The sequence below is a fragment of the Onychostoma macrolepis genome, chromosome 16 (assembly GCF_012432095.1).
Source record: "Onychostoma macrolepis isolate SWU-2019 chromosome 16, ASM1243209v1, whole genome shotgun sequence".
Lineage (NCBI taxonomy): Eukaryota > Metazoa > Chordata > Actinopteri > Cypriniformes > Cyprinidae > Onychostoma > Onychostoma macrolepis.
The window spans coordinates 15,970,683-15,992,929 of NC_081170.1; the positions used below are offsets into that span (position 1 = coordinate 15,970,683).

The 22,247-nt window shown below is 36.7% G+C and overlaps 1 protein-coding gene across 2 annotated transcripts; it reads left to right on the top strand.

Moving 5' to 3' along the window:
• The first annotated feature begins 1,063 nt into the window (after positions 1-1,063).
• On the top strand, positions 1,064-21,133 carry tmem245 (transmembrane protein 245). Of its 2 annotated transcripts, XM_058746756.1 has the most exons (18): positions 1,064-1,960; positions 3,821-3,938; positions 4,037-4,132; positions 4,220-4,321; positions 5,340-5,531; positions 5,613-5,782; positions 7,340-7,363; positions 10,727-10,831; positions 10,952-11,034; positions 11,123-11,213; positions 12,379-12,477; positions 12,562-12,693; positions 12,783-12,905; positions 12,989-13,134; positions 15,668-15,768; positions 18,781-18,955; positions 19,268-19,462; positions 19,579-21,133. In XM_058746756.1, exons 1-18 carry the CDS (start codon positions 1,367-1,369, stop codon positions 19,622-19,624), a joined length of 2,592 nt encoding a protein of 863 aa, XP_058602739.1. In that variant the 5' UTR covers positions 1,064-1,366; the 3' UTR covers positions 19,625-21,133. The 2 variants fall into 2 exon arrangements, with proteins under 2 accessions (XP_058602739.1, XP_058602741.1); XM_058746758.1 differs by lacking the exon at positions 7,340-7,363 and having other exon boundaries at positions 1,070-1,960.
• Positions 21,134-22,247: the final 1,114 nt, after the last annotated feature.

The following is a 22,247-nucleotide window of genomic DNA, read 5'->3' on the forward strand; positions in this document are numbered from 1 at the left end:
TGTTCACTAATTCATTCAGTCATCTTTTCTGTAGTTTAGATTGGTACGCCAGTAGATGGCGACAAGTGACTGTCTTTTTGTTGTGCTATGAGCGAGTCACTCACTCAAATGATTAATTAAAGAAATAGTTGTATTCTAGTATATCGTTTTTAATCCACACTTACTATCCTTTATAATCAGAGTATCACAGAGTATAATTTTTTCTGCATTTTCCCTCCATTTTGTGACTTTTCAAACTACAAAATGATACTATTCACATAGTTTAAATGCAATTCCAAACCTGTTTGACTTACTTTCATTTTAACACAATATATATACAGGTGCTGGTCATATAATTAGAATATCATCAAAAAGTTGATTTATTTCACTAATTCCATTCAAAAAGTGAAACTTGTATATTATATTCATTCATTACACACAGACTGATATATTTCAAATGTTTATTTCTTTTAATTTTGATGATTAGAGCTTACAGCTCATTAAAGTCAAAAATCAGTATCTCAAAATATTAGAATATTACTTAAGACCAATACAAAGAAAGGATTTTTAGAAATCTTGGCCAACTGAAAAGTATGAAAATGAAAAGTATGAGCATGTACAGCACTCAATACTTAGTTGGGGCTGCTTTTGCCTGAATTCAGTTATTTCTGATGACTGAAAAGAGACAGTGGACCATTCAGGGGCCTTTCTTCAAAGATCTTCAGAAAATAGGAAGAAGGACGTCTAGTCATTAGTGTGATTTTTATTTCAAAATAAATGATTTTTGTTGAACGTTACCAGTGACAGCTCCAGGGGACCACTACTTTCATTAAATATTTTATAATATTTATTCAGCATTTAAATTTGTATGTCATTTACACCATATATTTGATAGTTATGAATACATTATTGTATTTTAAATGGTTGAAAAAAAGTTTTGTGGTGCTTGGAATTCTAATTAATTAAAAAACAAAAATTGCCACATTGATGGTTCAAAAAGGTGTAATTGTTTAAATAACATATTTATTCATTTTAAAATATAAAGAAATCGTAACCCTAAAGTGTTTTTCAAGTGTAATATTTCTGTAAAGGCTAGGGACAGAAAATGGACATTTCCATAGAATGACCCACATACATTAAAATAAATAAATAAAACATACAAGGTGGGTCATGCTTGCGTGTCTACGGCATTCGGAATAGCATACGAATATCTTCACTTCAGTCATATCAAGAGAAGATTCAGTGTCTGGTAAGCAGTAAAAACATAAACACTGTAACTTGACTACATTTCCCAGACTTCATCCAACACGCTACGTCACTCTTTGCCCAGCCTGCAGTTCCTTATGTGGTGCATCCTCCGGACTGTAGCGGAGCGACGCCAGCGAGCATGGCAGACACGGAGGACCCTGATCCAGGCGCGGCTACCGAGCCGGACACCCCGCGCACCAGCCGGCCTCACTACGTCTCGTTCAGCGAGACCGTTCAGCCAGCCGTCGGGATGGTGAGCCACCTACTGAGCCAGCAGATGTCCCTGAAGTTTGACAAAAACATCAAACAGGCCTTCTACAACACGGGAGCGATGATCTTCGTGGCGATCTGTTGCGGAGCAGCCGTGTTGGTCTACTTCATCCTGGAGGCTTTTCTGCGGCCGCTGCTTTGGGCAGTGCTGTGCGGCACTTTCCTGCACCCCTTCAAATACTCGCTCGCCCGCCTCTGCCGCTCCTGGCTCAACAGCCTGCAGGACAGCGGCACACCGATAGTGGTTGGGACTCTGTTGGTGCCGGTGTGGTGCGTGAACTACGGGGTGGAAACTCTGGGAGGACTGGTCATGGATCGGCTCAATGTACTGCTGGCAGTTGGTGCCGGTGTACCCCTGCTTTACTTCCTATATCTGTTCTGGAGCGTCATTGGCATGCAGGTGATCCTCAGTCACGTCTGCACGGTCATCTGTCTCGGCCTGGATTGTTTCAGCACGGCGTGGGTGAGTTCCGTCTGTGAATGGGACAGAGACAGGACAGGTGGCATAATGGTTGTGGGACAGGGACTTGGAACACTCCTACTTAGATATCAGAATAATTCATGAATTTATGTACATTTAGTAATGAGACTTAACTTTCATAATTGTTTGAAAAATATTTTGTAACAAAGTTTGGTAATATAATATATAGTGTCCCTCATTTAACACCTGATTCAACTCATAAGCTCATTAGTAGAATCTGCAAGACTTGAACTGGGTGTGGCCTATGAGTGAGACATACAAAATATGTGGTGTCTGGGGGTCCCCAGGACAGGTTTGAGAACCACTGATATACGTGACCCTGGACCACAAAACCAGTCATATAAGTTGCGCGGGTGTATTTGTAACAATAGCCAACAATACAGTGTATGGGTCAAAATTTATGTCAAAAATCATTATGATACTAAGTAAAGATCATGTTAATAGAATAGAAAATAGAAATATAAACTTTTGAACTGCGGGTTTCGTCTGGCCAGAGGAGAATTGGCCCCCTGACTGAGCCTGGTTTCTCCCAAGGTTTTTTTCTCCATTCTGTCTCAGAGGGAGTTTTGGTTCCTTGCCGCTGTCGCCTCTGGCTTGCTCAGTTGGGGACACTTAATTTCTAGCGATTATCGCCGATTTGATTGCACAGATACTATTTAAACTAAACTGAGCTAGACAATGACATCTCTGAATTCAATAATGAAATGCCTTTAACTGAAAATTGAGTGTTTAATCTTATCATTATACATTACTGACACTCTATCCTCCAATTTGATACTGTTAAGTGCTTTGACACAATCTGTATTGTTAAAAGCACTATATAAATAAAGGTGACTTGACTTGACTTCTATGAAGATATTTTGTAAATTTTCTACCGTAAATATCAAAACTTAATTTTCTCAGCCAAATATTGTCCTATCCTAACCAACCATGCATCAATGGAAAGCTTATTTATTCAGCTTAATAAATCAAATAAATCGCAATTTAAAAAAATGGACCATTATGATTGGTTTTGTGGTCCAGGGTCACATATAATAGATAAATAATTTCTGTCAGTGTCCAGCACCATCATGGGGTGTCACATTCTGTTTCTCTTTCATATATTTACATTGCAAATCTGTCAACCTCTGTATGACCACATCTGGCTTTGGACAACCTAACCATGTGCAAATATGTTTGTATAGAAAAGTATTCATGAACACAACTGGCCATGTGAAGTGTCACCTTATCTAGAACTCATGCTCAATATATGAATGGGAATTGGAGCATGACATCCCAAGATGCTAAAAATATGTCCCTTAGGCTACACACACAGGCCAGATGATGGATCATAAGACACATTTTAAGTTCTTCTAAAGGTTACAAGAACTCTACAGGACTAAATTTCACCCTGACATTCAATTACCTCAGCATCTGATTTTTTTAGTTCTCTCTAGTGCTTAATTTAATTCTTACATGTCATGTGATGTCTATTATTAGTCTAAATTGTTATTGACCACAAAATCCCCATCCAGCAGAACCTTGTGATCACCTAATAACAAGAAAAATGTAAGGTGCTGATTTATTCAAGAAGCTGGCAGTGAAACTGGAAGGAAAAAAATTATAAACTATATAATTTTTTGGATAATTATGACACAATTTATGACAGAATTTTTATTTGGTAGAACAATTCCTTTGACCCACTTAATTGAAGTGTCTTTTGATACACCCTCGCAGTGCCTGTGAGAGCTGTGAACATACTGAGGGTTTTTGTGATTTATAAATAGATCGGTGGCAAATGTTTGGTGCAGGCACAGTGGTTACCAGAGATGCCCATATGTTCTCTGTCTTTCTCTTTCTCAGGTTGGCACTTTAGTTGTGGGCTACGTGTTGGCTGTGGCATTTAAGTGGACGCCTGCCATGGAAGGTTACTTGCGTACACTGTCTGTGCCTGTATGGGCCGCACTTATTTTCTATCTGGGTAAGACCTTTCTGTTTTGAATCAATGAATCTGTTTGGATTTTAGTATTGACCTACAATCCTGTCAATGAAGGAATGCCAAATATTCTCTTTTTTCAGTTTCTCTGACAGGGTCTTGGCGTGTGCCTATGTTTGTGGTGGTGGTGTTACTGCTAATAGTGGGTTCTCAGGAGAAGCCTGCTGTTCCAGGGAAAGGTGAAGTGGCTGAGGCTCCAGCTCTCACATGATTTACCTCTGTTCTTGATGTCCTCCGACTCTTACTCCTCTCTTCTCTCTGTGTAGGTGAGCTCTCTGGTCAGGTGCTCTCCTTTGCTGCTAATACAATCTTCATGGCAATCTCCTGCAGTAACGTCGAAGAGAAGAGCACCACAGAACAATCCAAAGGTGACACAAAAAAGATAACAGACCACTTTTGCTGAGTTGATTCAAAGTCATGTAGATGTTTGAAGTTATTTGCAGAGCTGTTTCCCTTTTTGGTGGAAAATCTGTGGGATTCTGCAGAAATTATTTAAAAGTTAAAGAAATAGTTCACCCAAAAATGACAGTTTTGTCATCATTTACTCACCCTCATGTTGTTCCAAACCTGTATGAATTTCTTTCTTATGTTGAACACGCACACAAAAAATATATTTTAAAGAATTTTGAAGAACCAAACAGTTGTTGGTCCCAAATGACTTCCATAGTAGGGAAAGAAATACTATGGAAGTTAATGGGGACCATCAACTTTTTTCGATTACCAGCATTCTTCAAAATATTCTTTTATGTTCAGCATAAGAAAGAAATTCATACAGGTTTGGAACGAAATGAGGGTGAGTAAATGATGACAAAAGTCTACTTTTTGAGTGAACTATCCCTTTAAACATGCATTTTGGAGCACAGTGTTCTCCAGTTAAATTTATTTTTACATTCATATAATTTCCAACATTTCTGTGGACATATAATTACTGCATTTTACTAGATTTGTACTAAGCCTCTGTAAACCTGTTTTCATAGTAAAAACCTTCCTTGTAGTTTTCCACCAGTTCTTTATTGAAATTGTACTGTAGTGTAAAGTAAAAATTAATATTCTATTATTTTTTTAACTGTACTTTTTCATATACTATTATTTTTTTTAATTATTATTATTATTATTATTATTTGTAGTAGTAGTATTATAGAAATCCACTCAGAACTATCAGACCTGAGGAATTTCGGATAGTTTCAGTTTATAAAAAATACTTTATGGTCAAAAGTAAATTCACTCGGATACCGATAAAAATGTTATGCAATTTTTTTCTTGTGGTATTGAATATTGTATCAAATGCCAGTGTTTTTCAAGGTTTTGAGGTACTGAGGTTAGAAATTCCAGTATGGAAACAACAATTATATCATCATTAGTAAAGATTTCTTCTTCCCATCACAGAAGCAATGGACCCCCCGAAGAGACTCTTTAGCATTTCCTCATCCCGGCGGCATAGCAGACTAGAGTTCAGGGGTATCCAGCCCAAAGAGAAGGCCAGTGATATTTACTTTGTGCTGCTTGTGTGGGCTATAGTGCTGGTGCAGATCTGGCTCAACCTCTGGATCTTACAGTTACTGCCCATCCCTGTTGCCGGTAAATTTTGTGTTCATGGTCCTCTGGTCAAAAGTGTTGGATAGTATGCATGGTTTCATAGATGGGTGTTATATTTTCCAGTTTGGGTCCTGAAGAAGATGGTTGTACATTTCGGGATGAAGGACTTCATTGGGCGGACTCTAGTAAAATGGTGGGCTGCTTCTGAGAAGTTAGTCAAAGACCGACAGGATGCTCTGCTGCCTGGACCGATCAAAGGCCTAGCTCAGTTCTTGCTTCGGGTCGACACTAAGGTAATATCTTATATAGATACACACACACACACACACACACACACAAAAGCACTCGCCTGTCTGCTGACCCACTGTCCTTCACAACACTTGCCTGCTGGTAGTTGTCACCACATGCGCACATTTATTTTTGGAGGTGAGACAGATCTGTGATTACAAAGAAGAACTGAATGTGGTTGTGGCTTGCTAATTCTCTTTTTTTCAACTAAGACAAGAAGTATTCATAACTGACAGAATAAAAGCTATGAAGGTCAGATGTGGATGTTTCTGTTTATCATTACTTGTTGAGGCATTTGGGAACTAAATTAATATTCAACAGAATCTGTTTTCAATGTGAGTGAGTAATTCTATAAGGAAATGTTATTAAGCTAATAGTTTGTACTTTTCCTGTTTCTCAAATTAGCTCAACTACCCAGATCAAATCAAGAGAAACTATTTTTAGTTTGTGCATAGTGATGTTGCATTTCTAGTTTGTTAGTTTTTGTTTTCCCTCGTCTATTGTTTGAGGTTTGTGACATGAGGAAATCACAAAAATGTGCCCACAGTTTGACTGTCACTTTCATTTGAATGGTTTTGATCTTTTGGACTGTCTAAAGAGAATGAAAGCCCTCTGTTGCAGTCAGTCTAGATGAAATCCTACACCTTAAGAAAGAATTTGCCCACTCCTCTCTGACCCCATAGTAATCCAGTAGAGTAACCTAGTTTTGCCTTCTCTCATTCTTTAGCATGCTGAGTCACACATGCTCTTATGAGCAAATGTACTGAAAACATGCAGGGTCCAAAATTACCACTCACCAAGAAGCAAATGAGAGTAAAATTAGCTTGAGAACATTAAACTGTTATTAGTTGGTAACTGCTGACTTAGCAAGGAACTACAACATGACTTCAGTCAAATTGTAATAAATGTAATCTGACCTTCAATGATCTAAATTACACAAGTTTAATCTCATTGGAAAATTTACCATCAGAAGTCCATTTAAAGGGGTCATGAACTGAGAAATTATAATTCCCTTGATCTTTTGATATATAAGAGGCCATTGTACTATTAAAAACATTCTGTAATTTTCAGAACTTTCAAAACTTTCCCGTAAGACAAAAAAAAAAAAAGAAGCTTATATTGAAGCCAATCTGCCAAAACGACAGGTTGTGGAATGTGCCACTTTATGACGTAATAATGTGGCTAAACACCGCCTCAACAGAAGAAGATCAACGCCTGCTTCTACATCGCTGCCTGTTTAGCCCTGCCCACTGATTTGCATATGTAGAAAGTGTAGCAAGTGTTGTTACATCACTATGGTATCTACCACTGACTGTTCACAAGAAAGGAGGGGGGAAAAAAAGAAAAAAAAAAGACAAACATAGCAGATCTTTGTTTTGTCTCTGAAAAAGGCCACCACATCACACCTTGTCTTTATTGTTCAATATGAATCTCTTCTTGTAAACTTCACCATCCGGTCTTGCTCTGTTTTTGCCTTGAAACCACGTTGATGTTTGCTGCTTTCCTGCATACTGATTGGTTGTATCTAATAACCGTTTGTCTCTCTGTCTCCCTCCACAAAGCTCTGGCATTGGCTTAACAAGCAGGTAAATCATTTGTGCTGGCAGGTATACAAGAGAAAGAAAGAACAAAGGGCAAGAGAATGAAAGAATGACCGTGTGCGCTCCCATTAAAAGCTTTGGAGTGATGCTTTCCCCCTCTCCACTTCATCCCTCCATCTTTGAGCTCTGCTTAGCTCACTGGCTTATGGCTGTTCCTGCTCTGTGGTGCTTTGTGCTGTGGAAAGGAGCGTGTGACTCTGGATGTGATTGAAATGCTGACATACTAACTAACAGAAAAAACTGCAGAACCAAACCCTGAGGAAGTCCACGGTCTGTTCCACAGCTCTAGATGTGTTGGGCTGGTTGTCTTCAGAGTGTGTGAGATGAAAGCAGGGAGAGAACAGACAGTGGGAATGGAGGTTTGGGAGAAGGGATGCTTTGGTCTCTTGAAACCAAGGCTGGTGGTGTTGCTGGGTATTTCAGGTGTGGGCGGGTTTGGTAAAGGGGTTTTCTTCGGTTTGGTTCTAAGTAGGCACACAAGCTTTGCTCCAAGAACTATTGAGCTGCCTACTGCCCTCGAAGGTAGAAGTGATATTCTTAGGAGTGAGTGATTAGCAGCGCTCTACATAGGAAACTCTTCACACCACATAGGCCTAATTAAATTAATTACAAATGACAATGTTGAAACCGTTTCTGTTTCAAATAAATGCTGTTCTTTTGAACTTTCTATTTATTGAAGAATCTTTAAAAATGGTTTCATGGTTTCAACAATGATGATAGAAAAACAGACTCACCGTGCCTTCAAAACAATCCAACCGAGGTGCGTAGACCAAAAAAGGTTCCCAAAAAAGTAAAATACTTGGAAAAAAAGTCTGCTCACTCTAAAAAATCAAAAAGTCACAAGCGAGATGAAAGCAGTGTAAGCTATTTACTGGAAAAACAAGGCAAACGTTTCGGTCACATGTTGACCATTTTCAATGCCAAGCTAACAATGTTGGAACTAGGAGCCCTCTTGATTTAAGAAATCACAAGATGATTTAGGAGATCACATGATCAATCAGAACAATCACTGATCCAAAAAATAAAATAAAATGATAATTTAATCAATATATTAAATTATACAATATGAAAATATAAAGTAATAAAGAAAGGAAAAAAATGACCACAATGTGTACAGTTAAAGCAGTGGATAATATACATCAAATTGGAGCTTGGCATTGAAAATGTCAACACGTGACTGAAACGTTTACCTTGATGCCTTGTTTTTTTTCAGAAAATTGCGTATGTGGACTTTTAAGTATTTGACTTTTGGGGGGAACAATGTTAACAGTAAATGTTTCTTGAGAACCAAATCAGCATATTAGAAAGATTTCTGAAGGATCTTGTGATGCTGAAGACTGGATTAATGGCTGCTGAAAATTAGGAATTAATTAGATTTCAAAATATTAAAAAGTTATTTTAAATTGTAATAATATTTTATGATATTAAATGATATAATTTATAATAGTAAATGATATTACTGCTTTACTGTATTTTTGATCCATTAAATACAGCCTTGATGAGCTAACCCCAAACGTTTTGTACATAAGTGTACAGTTCTCTAGCGTTGTCTGCCATCTTGAGTTTATATTGTTGCAATGAATTATGGGATTTCTGTGAAGAATATCATACGGAAACTAATGGCTTAATAGCAAAGCCTTTAAAACATAGTGTTCACCATAATGTTCAAATTTAAACCTCTTCAATGTGCATTCCATGTCCTGTTGTGCATGATTATTTGTATTTTGCTTCGACGTTTAAAATGTCTTTGTAATAATAGCTTCTGAAACTTTCCTTGTCTGACCTCGCCAATATATTATAAGTCTTCAGAATGTTCTGTCAAAGAATATTTGTTTTATTGTTGGTTGTTTGTTTTCTGATTTATGCCGTTGTAAATGTTCCATGTACAGCAGCATCTCATGGGTTGTGTCAGATTAAGATGAGTCTGACTGTGGCTCAACAGGAGCAGATGGTGACGAAGTTATTTTCAGGTCTGATAGTATGTCCCTCCCCTCAGGAATCCTGCAGCATTTGCCAGCATTGCTTTTAAACTACATATTAGGCTTTAAAGTGTTAGAGAAGGAGTAATTCTGGTCTTTAGTCTTTTTCAGTTTCCTTAACTCTGTACTAATCCATCATCGACATTACCAGGTTTGTGTGTGATGTTAACATTTAGTACTAATGGAACCAGAGAACAGGATTAGACATGCAAGTGCCGCCCACAGGGCTGACAGAAAATGGGTGAGCAGAGAAACCGACTCCACCTGCCAAAAACAAAAATATGCCCACCTCCTCCTGTTTACAATCCCTCACTGTTTCCTGACAAGATTATCATCAGCGGTGCTGTTAGCTCATTCACTCAGCGGATAGTCTTGCTTAGTCATCCAACAGGTTAGCAGGTGTTAGAGCGCTTTAAAAAGGGAAGTCAGCATGACTTTGGCTTATGAGTCAGTTTTATGTGTGAGTTTTCAACAGAATGTTTACTATTAATATTTTCACAGGGTTATGTCCAAAAACGCAAATAAGGCTGAACCATGGATCATCTGTTAAGTTTTTAAAGGGAAACTTTGCCCAAAAATGTTATTTTAAAGGGGTGGTTGATTGCGATTTCACTTTAAGTTTAGATAATGTGTAATGTTGCTGTTTGAGCATAAACAAAGAGAGATTGTTTTATGGCAGTTTAATGCCTACAGTTACGGCTGGTAGGGACTACAACTAGTTACTTCCTGGGTTGGTGATATCACAGACCCTGAAATTTACATAAACCCCGCCCCTGGGAACATGCAACAAAGGGGGCAAGGCCGTGAGGTGAGGGGTGTGACGTTTTTGGATTGTACTAGGCGGTTTAGCGAATCACAACACACTGGGCCAGCTAACCAATCTGAGCCCATTGCGTATTTCTGAGGAAGGGGCTTCATAAAACCAGGAAATCATCAGAGTGTTCATAGGAGAAGAGAGAGAGCGGTGTAGCATGAAGTAATAATGTTTTTTGGTTTTTTTTTTTTTTTAAATGAAGCATTAGCACATGTTAGACTGCGCCCCATGAACACAATCAAGCCTAGAAAAAAGCAGTCAACCACCCCTTTAATCTTAATTTCTGTCTCTTCCCCACACAATGCAATTGCATGGCTTGAGAAGACTTGAAATAATGTGAGAAAAACACAAGGATAATATTTTTCATTGTTGGGTGAACTGTATTGTTTCACTGAAAGAGGTGAGCATTTTACTTTTAGGTTTTTATAACCAAAGAACACAACATTGTTCCTCAGGTTTGGCAGAGGGAAGCAGGTTTCTGTGTTGCCACACACTTGCATGACTGATCTGATTTGTTTTGTTGAAACTAAACTCTCTTTCTCTCTTTCTTTGCAGATGATAGTGTGGCTGGAGCGCTCTTTGGATAAGCTGATCAGTATTTTCATTATCTTCCTGCTGGTAACTGGCACACTGCTCATGGCCTTGCTGCTCACAGCTATGGTACCGTGTTTCCAAACCACTGTCCTTGGGCTGATTATTCCACTGCGTGACGGACGTGATCTGTGACTGATACCACGCTCCGTACCCATCATCTCTCACCAATTGTATTTTTATTCACAGGTGCACCAAGAGAGTGTTCATATCATAGAGGTCACCAGTAACTTGATCAACGAGACTGTGTCCAACCACCCAGAGTGGGCCAAGTAAGTTGAAACGCACCCTTATCTTTCACTGGAAGTTAGGAATCTTCTCAAAATGTTGCGCAACTGACTGTTTGTGTGTGTTGTGTAGTTGGCTCCCAGAGGCCCAAGTTGTCCAGAAGGCTCTAAACTCTGCTGCCACAAATGTTTACCAACATGGGAGAGAATGGATCACACTTAAGGTCAGAGTTAAGAGATGACAGTGCTGTTGAAGACTAAATGGAACAGCATTCATAACATTTGAAGAGACCGATAAAGCGAAAGTGAATGGTGACCAAGGGCTGTGAAATGGCAAAAAGCACCATTACAAGTACCATAAAAGTAATTCATATGTCATATCTTGGGATATATTCCAAGACTTCTGAAGTAATATGATTGCTTTGGGAGAGAAACCAACTGCAAGTTATTTACTGAAAATGTTCCCATGTACCACTGCCCTCAAATGTTGTTTGCGTTATTTTGAATACGACCTTATGGAAAAGAAGTGCACTTCAGCATAGGATACTTTTAAAAAAAGATGACTAATTATGGAAATAATATACTTTATATTAAATACAATTAGTCAAACTTTAGGGTGCTTTTTTTTTTTAATCCACGTAACATCTTATACAATATACTGTATGTAATTTCAGAATTATTTTGTCCTTGAAATATTGTTAAAGGGTACTGCTGAATGTACTGACACTATATTGTACTAAAATATATTTTAATCTCTTGAAACTTGTTTGTCATATATATATATATATATATATATATATATATATATAAATTTGTAATGATGAAGCTGTAATTTAGTACATTTTAAAATATATTCACTTTGAATGCAATATCGCATAACACGCTTCAGATTATTAAAACATGATTTAGAATGTACTTTACAGCAAATATTTTAGTTTGACAATATTACAAATGTCCTCTTTTCAAGTAAACTTAAGTAGCCTTTTATTTAATTTATTTCAATGATATTAGCTGCAAGTACAGTTTTTAATAATATGCTTTTAAGATTTTAAGTACACTACAAGTGTAAAATAATTCAGTGCACTTTTTCAAAAGGATATGCATACTCAAATGTGACCCGTCTAGGGCAGTTACAAGAAAAAAATCATAAAGGTAATGCAAATAGGGTTAAAAAAGTGTTTCAGAGGTAAAGTTATTACGTTTTCATTAAACATGAAAACAAACATTTATTTTTGTGAAATAACGGAATATTTAATTAATTTAAAATTATTAAATTAAATCTTTATATCAAATTTTATGTTCATGCCTTTAACCATTTATGTTTTACGTCTCTGTAAAGCTGAATAATCATTTATTATGTGAGTGATTTTTAGTATGTGTGTATTATAGCTTCATAAAATGTTGGGTGATAAAGTAAACAACACGGCTGTGATTGAGAAACAAGTTCTGGAACTGTGGGACCGTCTCTATCAGTCCTGGATTGTGAAGGTAATAACAAAACCTTACTCAATTACACACACTCAGTGACTTATTGTTTTTTGTTGTATTCCAGTCTGTGTTTTTGTGTTGTAGAACGTGACTCACACTGGACGACACCGTGGACACAAGCTACATATGCACAGGCAGAACAGCTGGCTTGGGGACATACTGGACTGGCAGGACATCGCCTCATTCGTTCAGGAGAATATCGAGACACTGCTCTCGGTTAGGCTCCAGTGTGTGTGTGTGTGTGTGTGTGTGGTGGGGAGTGTCTTTATTTGACAGATTGATGAATATGTTGTCTTCTGCGCTAGATATTGGAGTCTCTGTGGGTGGTGATGAGTCGAAATGTTGGCTTGCTGATATCCACAACAACCACACTGCTCACCGTACTGTTCCACAGCGGCACCGCACTGCTCAACTTTGCCCTGTCTCTGGTAATACACACATACACGATCAGATTGATGGGATTGCATTTTAGAGGTGGTTTTAAATATTCATTGTTTCTCTGGATGCGTAGGTGATTTTCCTGACTACACTTTTTTACCTGCTGAGCTCCAGTGGTGAATACTATAAACCTGTGAAATGGGTTATCAGCCTCACACCCCTCTCCCAACCTGGACCCTCTTCAAACATTATCGGACAGTCTGTGGAAGAGGCCATCAGGTACACCATGTCCATGTGGATCTTTAGTTTGTCTCAAATACCACTCAGTGTCTAACACAATATTCAAAGGCCCTCAATATAATAATAATAATATTAACAGAGCTTTAACTATAAAAAAATTATATGATCGTATCTCTGTGGTGTGCTTTTGGCGTTCCAAAATGAGGCAAAGTTGTTGTTTTTTTTTTTTAGTCAAATGTAAATTCATGTCCCAGTCACATTTTCTTACACATTTCATTACTTACACTATCAGAAAAATCTTTACCTGCTGGTGTCGCTGTTGGACAATGTTAAATTTTGTAATATTTTTGTTGTTTTATTTTTGTAGTACAAATTTTGTCACTGCCTCCCTTGCCTCCTCGGAGGAAATGCCTGTGTGATATACACTGCTGCTCAAAAGTTTGGGATCAGTAAGGTTTTTAATGTTTTTTTTTAAAGAAGCTTCTTCTGCTCATCAAGGCTGTATCTGTTTGATCAAAAATGCAGAAAAAAAACTGTTATTTTGTGAAATATTATTGCAATTTAAAATGTTTTCTATTTTAATATACTTTAAAATATAATTTATTTCTGTGATCAAAGCTGAATTTTCAGCATCATTACTCCAGTCTTCAGTGTCACATGAAATCATTCTAATTAGAAATCATTCTAATATGCTGATTTATAATCGATGTTGGAAACCGTTGTGCTGCTTCATATTTTTTTAGGACCTGTGATTTATTTATTTTTTTTATTTTTTTTGAGGATTCTTTGATTAATAAAAAGATAAAAAGAACAGCATTTACTTAAAGACATTTTGTGTTACAACATGCAATGCTATTCAAAAGTTTGGGGTCAGTACAATTTTGTTTTTTTATTTGAATTTTTTTTTAAAGAAATTAATACTTTTATTCAGGAGGGATGTGATAAATGAATAAAAAGTCATAATAAAGACTTCTATTGTTAGAAAAGATTTAGTTTTTGAACACATGCTGCTCTTTTTAACTTTGTATTCAAAGAATCAAAGAAAAAAGTATCACATGTTCCAAAAAACAATATGAAGCAGCACAACGGTTTCAACACTCATAATGAATCAGCATATTAGAATGATTTCTGAAGGATCATGTGCCACTGAAGACTGGCGTAATGATGCTGAAAATTCAGCGCTGCGTCACAGAAATAAATTCTATTTTAAAGTATATTAAAATACGAAAGCAATATTAGAAATTGCAATAAGATTTCACAATATTGCTGGGGTTTTTTTCTGTATTTTTGATCAAATAAATCCAGCCTTGATGAGCAGAAGAGACTACCTTAAAAAACATTAAAAACATAAAAAATCTTACTGATCTCAAACTTTTGAGTAGCAGTGGATATTAACAGAAGCTGGGAGTGTCTGTATAGGTAAATTTAATTATTATTAGCATTTTAATTAAGTCTGATTATTTTAATATGTTTAAATCATCCTGCTGCCACCTTGGAAATTTGCTGAGGTCCCCTGGTTGAGAACCACAGCCTTAAAGGGATATTTAAAGCAAAATACAAGCATGTCCCCACAAGCAATAACTCTGACTCATCCATCAGTTTGTAAAAGCAAAGGCACTAATTTCTAATGCACTTGCAGTGGAATTCTATATATACAGGAGGGAAGCGATGTGATGATATAGAGATTTAACTTTAAAAAAAAATAAAAGAAGAAAATCTTGTCATTTACTCAACCTCATGTCATTCCAAATGTGTACATTTTGCTTTTTTTATTTATTTTTTAATAATTTTTATTTTCCATAGAGTGAAAGTCAGTGGGGTCGAATTATATATATATATATAATTACTTTATTTATTTATTATACACATTTATTTATTTATCTTTCTTTTCTTTTTTTTCTAAAATACATTTGTGTTCTGTAGAAGAAATAAATTTGTACAGGATTGGAATGACACTTGGGTGAGTAAATGATTATTGGCTGAACCATGCCATTAACACCAGTAAAAGATACTGTACTTCGTGATCACCACAAGAGGGCAAGACTGTTCTGCTTTTTCTGCCATTTTCCCATTCGAGCAGATCATTTAACAGCAATCATGATCGGAACTGAAATGGGGGTGGGAATAATATGCTGGTTAAAAATTTGGAGGGTTCATCTGCAGGTAAGGGTGACCTAGAAAATGATGATTGAATGGGGTCACAGATCTGCTGTAGCACTGTGTCCTTGAGCATGATGCTTAACTTCAGGTTTCTCCAGTAGAAATTAGCATAATGTAATTGGCTTGGATAAAAACATGTTACATTCACAAGCACACTTTTCCCTTCATAGACAGTGTCAGAAGCCGTGAAAGTGAAATGAGGAGAGGAATTCACTGTTTCCTAACTGTGCATTCTGGGTGACGGCAGCATCAGCACACACACACACTGAGCTCAAAGATGTTCCATTAGACCCATTTTCATGAGCACGATCACAGAGAGACTGATTCACTCTGACTCCAGTCAGTATTAGGCTAACTGAGGGGAGAAAATCCATCTGTGTTTCTGCTCTGTCTCACTCTGTTTTCTGTACAGGGGTGTGTTTGATGCCTCTCTGAAGATGGCTGGATTCTATGGCCTTTATACTTGGCTTACACACACAATATTTGGCATCAACATTGTCTTCATCCCCTCAGGTAAGACTAAAATAAACACAGACATAAAAGATTCCCCACTTCCTGTCTTAGGAATGTTTCACACCACATGTTCTGCATGTTCACACTGGCAGTGTTTGTGATGCAGCTCTGAACAGAAAATATCAGGTTTCTGGATGTCGTCTTGGAGCATCTATTATATTAAATAAGTCATTATAAGTATGGTCTGTTGTGAATCAAAAAAGGCTGTGTTAAAACTGCCTGCAGCTGCTTATGCACACAGTGTGAAAACGAACCTGTAAATATAGGCGACAAAATTAATTGTTTATTTGCATGTGGTGTAAAACGGTCCTTATTGTTCATTTTGTGAGGAGAAATTCGAACCCTATTATTTCAAATAAATGCTGTTTTATTTTATTTTTTTAACTTTCTATTCATCCTAGAATTCTGGAAAAATGTATCATGGTTTCCACAAAATTACTAGTCTGTTTTCAGCTTTTTATAGTTTATAATAAGAATGTTTCTTGAGCAAATCAGCATATTAGAATAATTTCTAAAGAATCAAGTGACATTGAAGGTGCCATAGAATGCATTGATACAATATTTTAAGATAAAAGTTTTTGCCTTTTTCTCGCTCAGAGTTGCTCTCAGATTGGTCCTGAATCACTTTTAAGCTAAGACTCCTATTTAGAAATTTTTAAGCTAAATTAGGAGCTCTCTGAGAGGATTCTTACAATCTTTAAGAATATGGGCCCAGATGCTTGTCAGTGGTGCTCAAGATCTGTAAAACATTCGCCATCATCCTCAGTCATCTCTCCTTACTCTGTTTATGTGGTAAGTGAAATCTTATGTACTGTAATGTAACAGGCTACCGCTAGCAGCTAACCATGTCCCTTTAGTGGCTTGCGTTATTTTATTAGAACGTGTTTGCTTTCCGTGCCTTTCTGAATACAGATACCAACCCATCCCTGCACAGCCTGGAACATAACATTTATTTCCATGATCTGCCATTTTCGCTGTTGTCCTCGCTTGTTTCTTCACAATACCTGCAGAACTTCTGATGATTTGGCTGTGCAGGTTCAGCTGGCCTAGAACATGGGCAGGTATATGCAAATGTTGGGGGCGTAACTATTAGTGATCCCGATCACAGTCGGTGTTATGTTCTGATTCGCCTATTTTTCAGTGGTCTTTTTAGGGCCACTGCTGGCCAAATGAGTGCCCTAAGCAGGATTGTATTGTTGTGCCCCCTCCCCCAAATATTATGGAAGTAAAAAAAAAAAAAACACACCTACTGTAGGGGTCAAAATAGAACTTTAATAAAATATAAAAGTAAATAAATAAATTGTAATTAAATTGTATTATTTACAAATTACAATTGTAGCTCTAGTCTAGACAGTTACCTATGGCGGTAATACAGGTGTCTGATTTTATGGTCTCGAGCATTCAGAAATCATGCAAAAAAATTAAGCAGTTTTACTACGATAAAACCATGGTTAATTTTTGTAAGGGTTGTGATGTCCACATGTTTTTTTGTTGAAGAAATTATAGAGGCTGTGTCATGTATAGCAAAAAGATGGCCAAAAATGAAAGATTAGGTGGATTTTTGAATTAAATGTTCGGTCAATAGCCTATTAAACAAGGATTTGATCGTCCTGTATATAACAGCAGCAATTGCCGGTGCCTGGTTGCATAAAGCACCTTGAGTGTAATTTGGCCTTTGGTGCCCTTTAAAGGCATTTATAACATGTAATGTTGAAAAAAAACAATAGACAACATAAGAAAATTTATAATGGTTTTACTGGTTATAATGGGACTTGTATTGGTTTTAATGGAAACTGTAATGGACCCTGTTGGTTTCTACTGGTAATTGGTCACCTTCTATTGGTGGCTTGTTAAAACCAATAAATCCTAATGGAATAGCCAATGTCCCAAAACACACTACAGAAAACCATTTTTTAATGGTTAAAAGTTGATGGTTTGTAATGGTATTTGTGATTTATTTGTGATTCATTTGTGATGGTATTAGAATTTTCTGTGATGGTTCTATTGTTTTTTTTTTTTCAGCAAAAACAAACCTAAGCCAACAACAGTCTTTAAAATGACTTTGACATTGTTTTTATATAATGCAAAAGTAATTTTAAAGACTGTTGTTGGCTCAGGTTTGTTTTTATAACCACAAAAATATATAATCTTAATACTTCTTTGTATATTATTATTTGAAGTAACAAAACCATGTTTTTAGTTTTTTGTTTTGTTTTATTCCTGTTAAACCATGGCTTTCTTATAAGTGAACACGGAAAATTGGAGAGAATATTAGATGCGTTGGTGGTGGTGAAATTATCATCAACATTAAAACACGTAACACCCAAAAAAGTTTCACAGGATTATGAATGTAGCTTACCTGAAAGTGACGCGCAGGCTTCGTTTTCATCTTTTGTTTTTTTGTTTTTTCTTCTTGGCGCCGTATTTCTGATGTCTTTTCACGGGCATTGTTGTCCATCAATTATGATAATTTACATTCAGCCACAAACACGAGGTGCGAGCGGGTGCGGATGCAGGAATGGCGCATCACGGGGGTTTTTTTGTTTGTTTTTTTGAGCATCTGGGATGGTGCCCCCCTGGGAGTTGGTGCCCTACGCAAACTGCGTACTCTGCATGTAGGGAGCGGCGGTACTGGGTCTTTTGCATTCACAAGATTTACATAAGGAGGAGGAAACAATGGTGTTTGAGGCTCATGGTATGCCATTTCCATGTACAGAACTGTTGTTATTCAACTATGCCAAGGTAAATACAGATTTCCATTCTATGGCACCTTTAAAAACTGGAGTAATGACTGCTGAAAATTCAGCTTTGCCATCACAAAAATAAATTACATTCTAAATTATATTAAAATAGAATACCATTATTTAAGTTGTAGTAATATTTACCAATATTATAGTATTTTTGATTCAATAAATGCAGCTTTGGTGAGCTTAAGCGACATTAAAATCTTGCTGACCCCAAATTTATGTTCTCATTTTTGTCTTGCCTCTCTATCTTTCTCTCTCTCCGCAGCAATGGCAGCAATCTTAGGTGCGGTGCCATTTTTGGGGACGTACTGGGCGGCACTGCCAGCGGTGTTGGATTTGTGGCTGGCACAGGCAGAGGGAGTCAAAGCTCTGCTGCTGCTCTTCTGCCATCTGCTGCCGACATACTTTGTTGACACGGCCATATACTCTGATATATCAGGGTGTGTTTGACTTATACTTATAAAACCTACACTCCTTGATTTTATTTATTTATTTATTTATTTATTTTAATGTCCAAATTTGGTTGACGGTCAACCAAACACTATTACAGCTTAAAAGCACAGTTTAGGCTTTCATCATTTTCATTCACTAACCCAGAATATTCCTCTTTGATTGTGTTTTTTTTTTAAATGTGTGTTGGGAGTTTGGTTTTATCTGTCAGTGTCTATCAACAACATTTGTTCTCATTTTGTTTGTACATATTTGTATACCACACCCTCCCTAATTTGCAATAATATTATTTGTATATGCAGAGGTGGACACCCATACCTGACCGGCCTCGCAGTAGCAGGTGGTGCGTACTATTTAGGTTTGGAGGGTGCCATCATTGGGCCCATCCTGCTGTGCATACTGGTGGTGGCGTCCAACATCTACAGCGCAATGCTAATGAGCCCTAGCAGCAATCAGGCAACGCCAGTGCAGAGCCACTTCCCCGTACATCATGGCAGGTGATACAGTCTTTCATCTCTCTATTATTGTTTTATTGTTGTATTTGCTTTCAGCTTATATTAACTACTTTTTCGTTGTAACTACAATTCAAACTCTTTTTCTCTTCAATTCTCAGGTCATTCACAGAAACCCCAATGCAGCTGAGGAAAAGCGATGAATGAAAGAGGCGTTTGAGCAGCAGCCTGTTAGACTTGTTAACAGCACCCCCTTCTCTGGTGTATCCCATACGCTGTAAAAGAGCACAGTCTCTTAATATCTTCATCCTAACAGATCTGTGTCTTTCATAGCACTTAGAATAATGACGCCTCTTGATGTCGACCTCTGTGCTTCATTTAGCACTTAGCACTGTGATGCTAAATTTGGGTAATGCTGGGATACCGGGCTCAAAAAAAGCTATGCCGCTTGCACACTCCAGTGCAAAGTTTAGTTAGCACGCCTGTGCGTTGTCTAGCACTGTACTGGTGAATTATGCCAGTGCCACGATGCTAGCGTCAGTTAGCACAATAACAATACTACGTTTACATTGCGCTTTACTGTAACAATCCACAAGGGTCCCACGCAGCAGACCATATTTTCAGCCTATAGATCACTGATTATTTTTTTGTTTATCTGGTAGTACTGATTATTTATCCCATATTGTGGATGTGTTCGGCACTGTTGTCATGTAAATGGTTAAGTTTGTGAGGATGAAAGGACTTTACTCTCAGATGTTACTATTCAAACACTTGTTTAAAGTGTTATATCTTTCTGTTTTCATACATATACAGTCTTTGTTCCTGGAGATCTACTGTACCTTCCTGCAGAGTTTTATCTCCAGGAGTAGGACTGAGCAGCGCTGACCTATACACATATCCTTATTCAGGCTGAGGAATTATTTTTTTTTGTTTAGAACAAATTCTATCTCGACTATAACAATGTGAAACTAACTTAAACTAGTCTGTGTGTTTGCATCTCTGCAGTTCTGTATTTGTCATTTTTGTGTTTTTCACCAGCTTACGTTCATATTACCTCAAGCATCTTAATGAAGTTTTGTTTCTGTTGGCTATAGACTGAATTTGCGTGTACAAAGTACATTGCGATATTTATGTACTACTGTTTCTTACATATGCATTTTTATAACTGTTTGGATTTTATTTCACGTCTCTTGCAAAGCTTCCTGCTTAGGAAGGATGTTAAAATCCCTGTTTTGTATTAATGTATGTGGTTGTAAATACAGTACTATTGTTCAGTGCTCAAACATTATAAATGATCATCTTTTAACCAGTTAGATGAGATATAGTTTAGGTAGAGCTAAATGACCAAATGCTGCTGGCAGAAATGATATCAGCTTGTTTATAGGAGAAGCTGTAGGTCAAGCTTCAATACATTGCACTGAATAGATAATGTACTCACTCTGCTCTTTCCCCTTTATTTTGGCTAGGTTTTTCAAAAAGTCTTCACATGTTCTGTTAAAGAGGTCACTGAAGAGTGAAAGTGTATGCACTTTTTTTCTGGTTCATGCCAAATAAGAGAAATATGATTTATAGTTAATTGTTTTGATGGCTATATGTGAAAGAAAAATGCATGGTTTTATTTATTTATTTTTTTATGTGAAATAAAAAAAAGACTGAGTGTTTTTGTTCATACGCAGCACTATTAAATTGTTTTAATAAAAGTGATTGAATTTTTAATTGGGTACATCTGAATACTCTCTTTCTGCTTGTGTAAAATTGAATTGTTTTATCAGGCTCATTTAGGGAATTGGATGTTGCAACCCACTGCATATATTTTTGCTATTATAGACTGCAATTCTTGAGCTGATCTTAAACCTCTCAGAGGATTCAGTTCACGTTGAAATGATTGACATTTAAAGCACACAATATACTTCCATCAATAAGCTAATTTTCTTCGAGTTTTAGGCATCTGGACTGACTGCTGTAAAATAGTGGTCTAAAACTGCTGTCACGTATGGTGCTGCGGGTCTGCAGCTGAACATCTCTCAATACAAGCAGAGTGATATAATTAGTAAAAGTCCCAGAGCTGTTACAGGGTTTTTTGATTATTTTGTACTGTTCTCCGAGGTCCACTTACAATGTTATCAAGATTTTTACATTAAAAAAAAAAAAGTGTAGAAATAAGCTATTTTCTGTCCTGTTTTTAACCCCCTTCATCAGGACGCCCTGTTTGAATGGGGGATTGTAGACTTGGAAGTTAACGCCCACTGCTATGATTCGCTAACAGTTGTGTATGTTTGACAGCCTACATCCTTCACAGATAGACGCTGCTGTGATTAAGGTTAAAAATGCATGAAAACTCGGTACTATTGCTGTCAAACGATTAATCGCATCCAAAATAAAAGTTTGTGTTTACATAATATATGCGTGTGTACTGTGTATTTATTATGTATATAAATGCATACACATGTATATATTTAAAAAAATATTTGCATGTTTGTATATATATTTATATATAATTTTTATTATATATATATTTTTTATAGAAAAAAAAAATATATATATATTAAAATGTATGCATGGATGTGTGTATTAATATATACATAGGCTAATAAATCCCAATTCATTCTTCAATTGGGGTGGCAAATAAGAGGCAGAATTTGTAAAAATGCTTGTTTGTTTGTTTTTTTCTAATAAAATGTATTGCTATGTATTTAAAAATGAGTTTAATATGCTATATCAATTAAAATAAAAGCTTAAGAACATTTTGATTTTTAAATCATTTCAATCAAACACTGGTGACACAGCCACTTATGTCTATGTCATTTTGAAGTAACACCGTAGACTTTAT

Excerpts from the sequence above, each read along its gene's own strand:
- tmem245 (XM_058746756.1), top strand. The coding sequence starts at position 1,367 with ATGGCAGACACGGAGGACCCTGATCCAGGCGCGGCTACCGAGCCGGAC. Across the intron at positions 1,961-3,820 it reads ATTGTTTCAGCACGGCGTGG|GTTGGCACTTTAGTTGTGGG; the intron begins GTGAGTTCCGTC and ends TCTCTTTCTCAG. Across the intron at positions 4,133-4,219 it reads GCCTGCTGTTCCAGGGAAAG|GTGAGCTCTCTGGTCAGGTG; the intron begins GTGAAGTGGCTG and ends CTCTCTGTGTAG.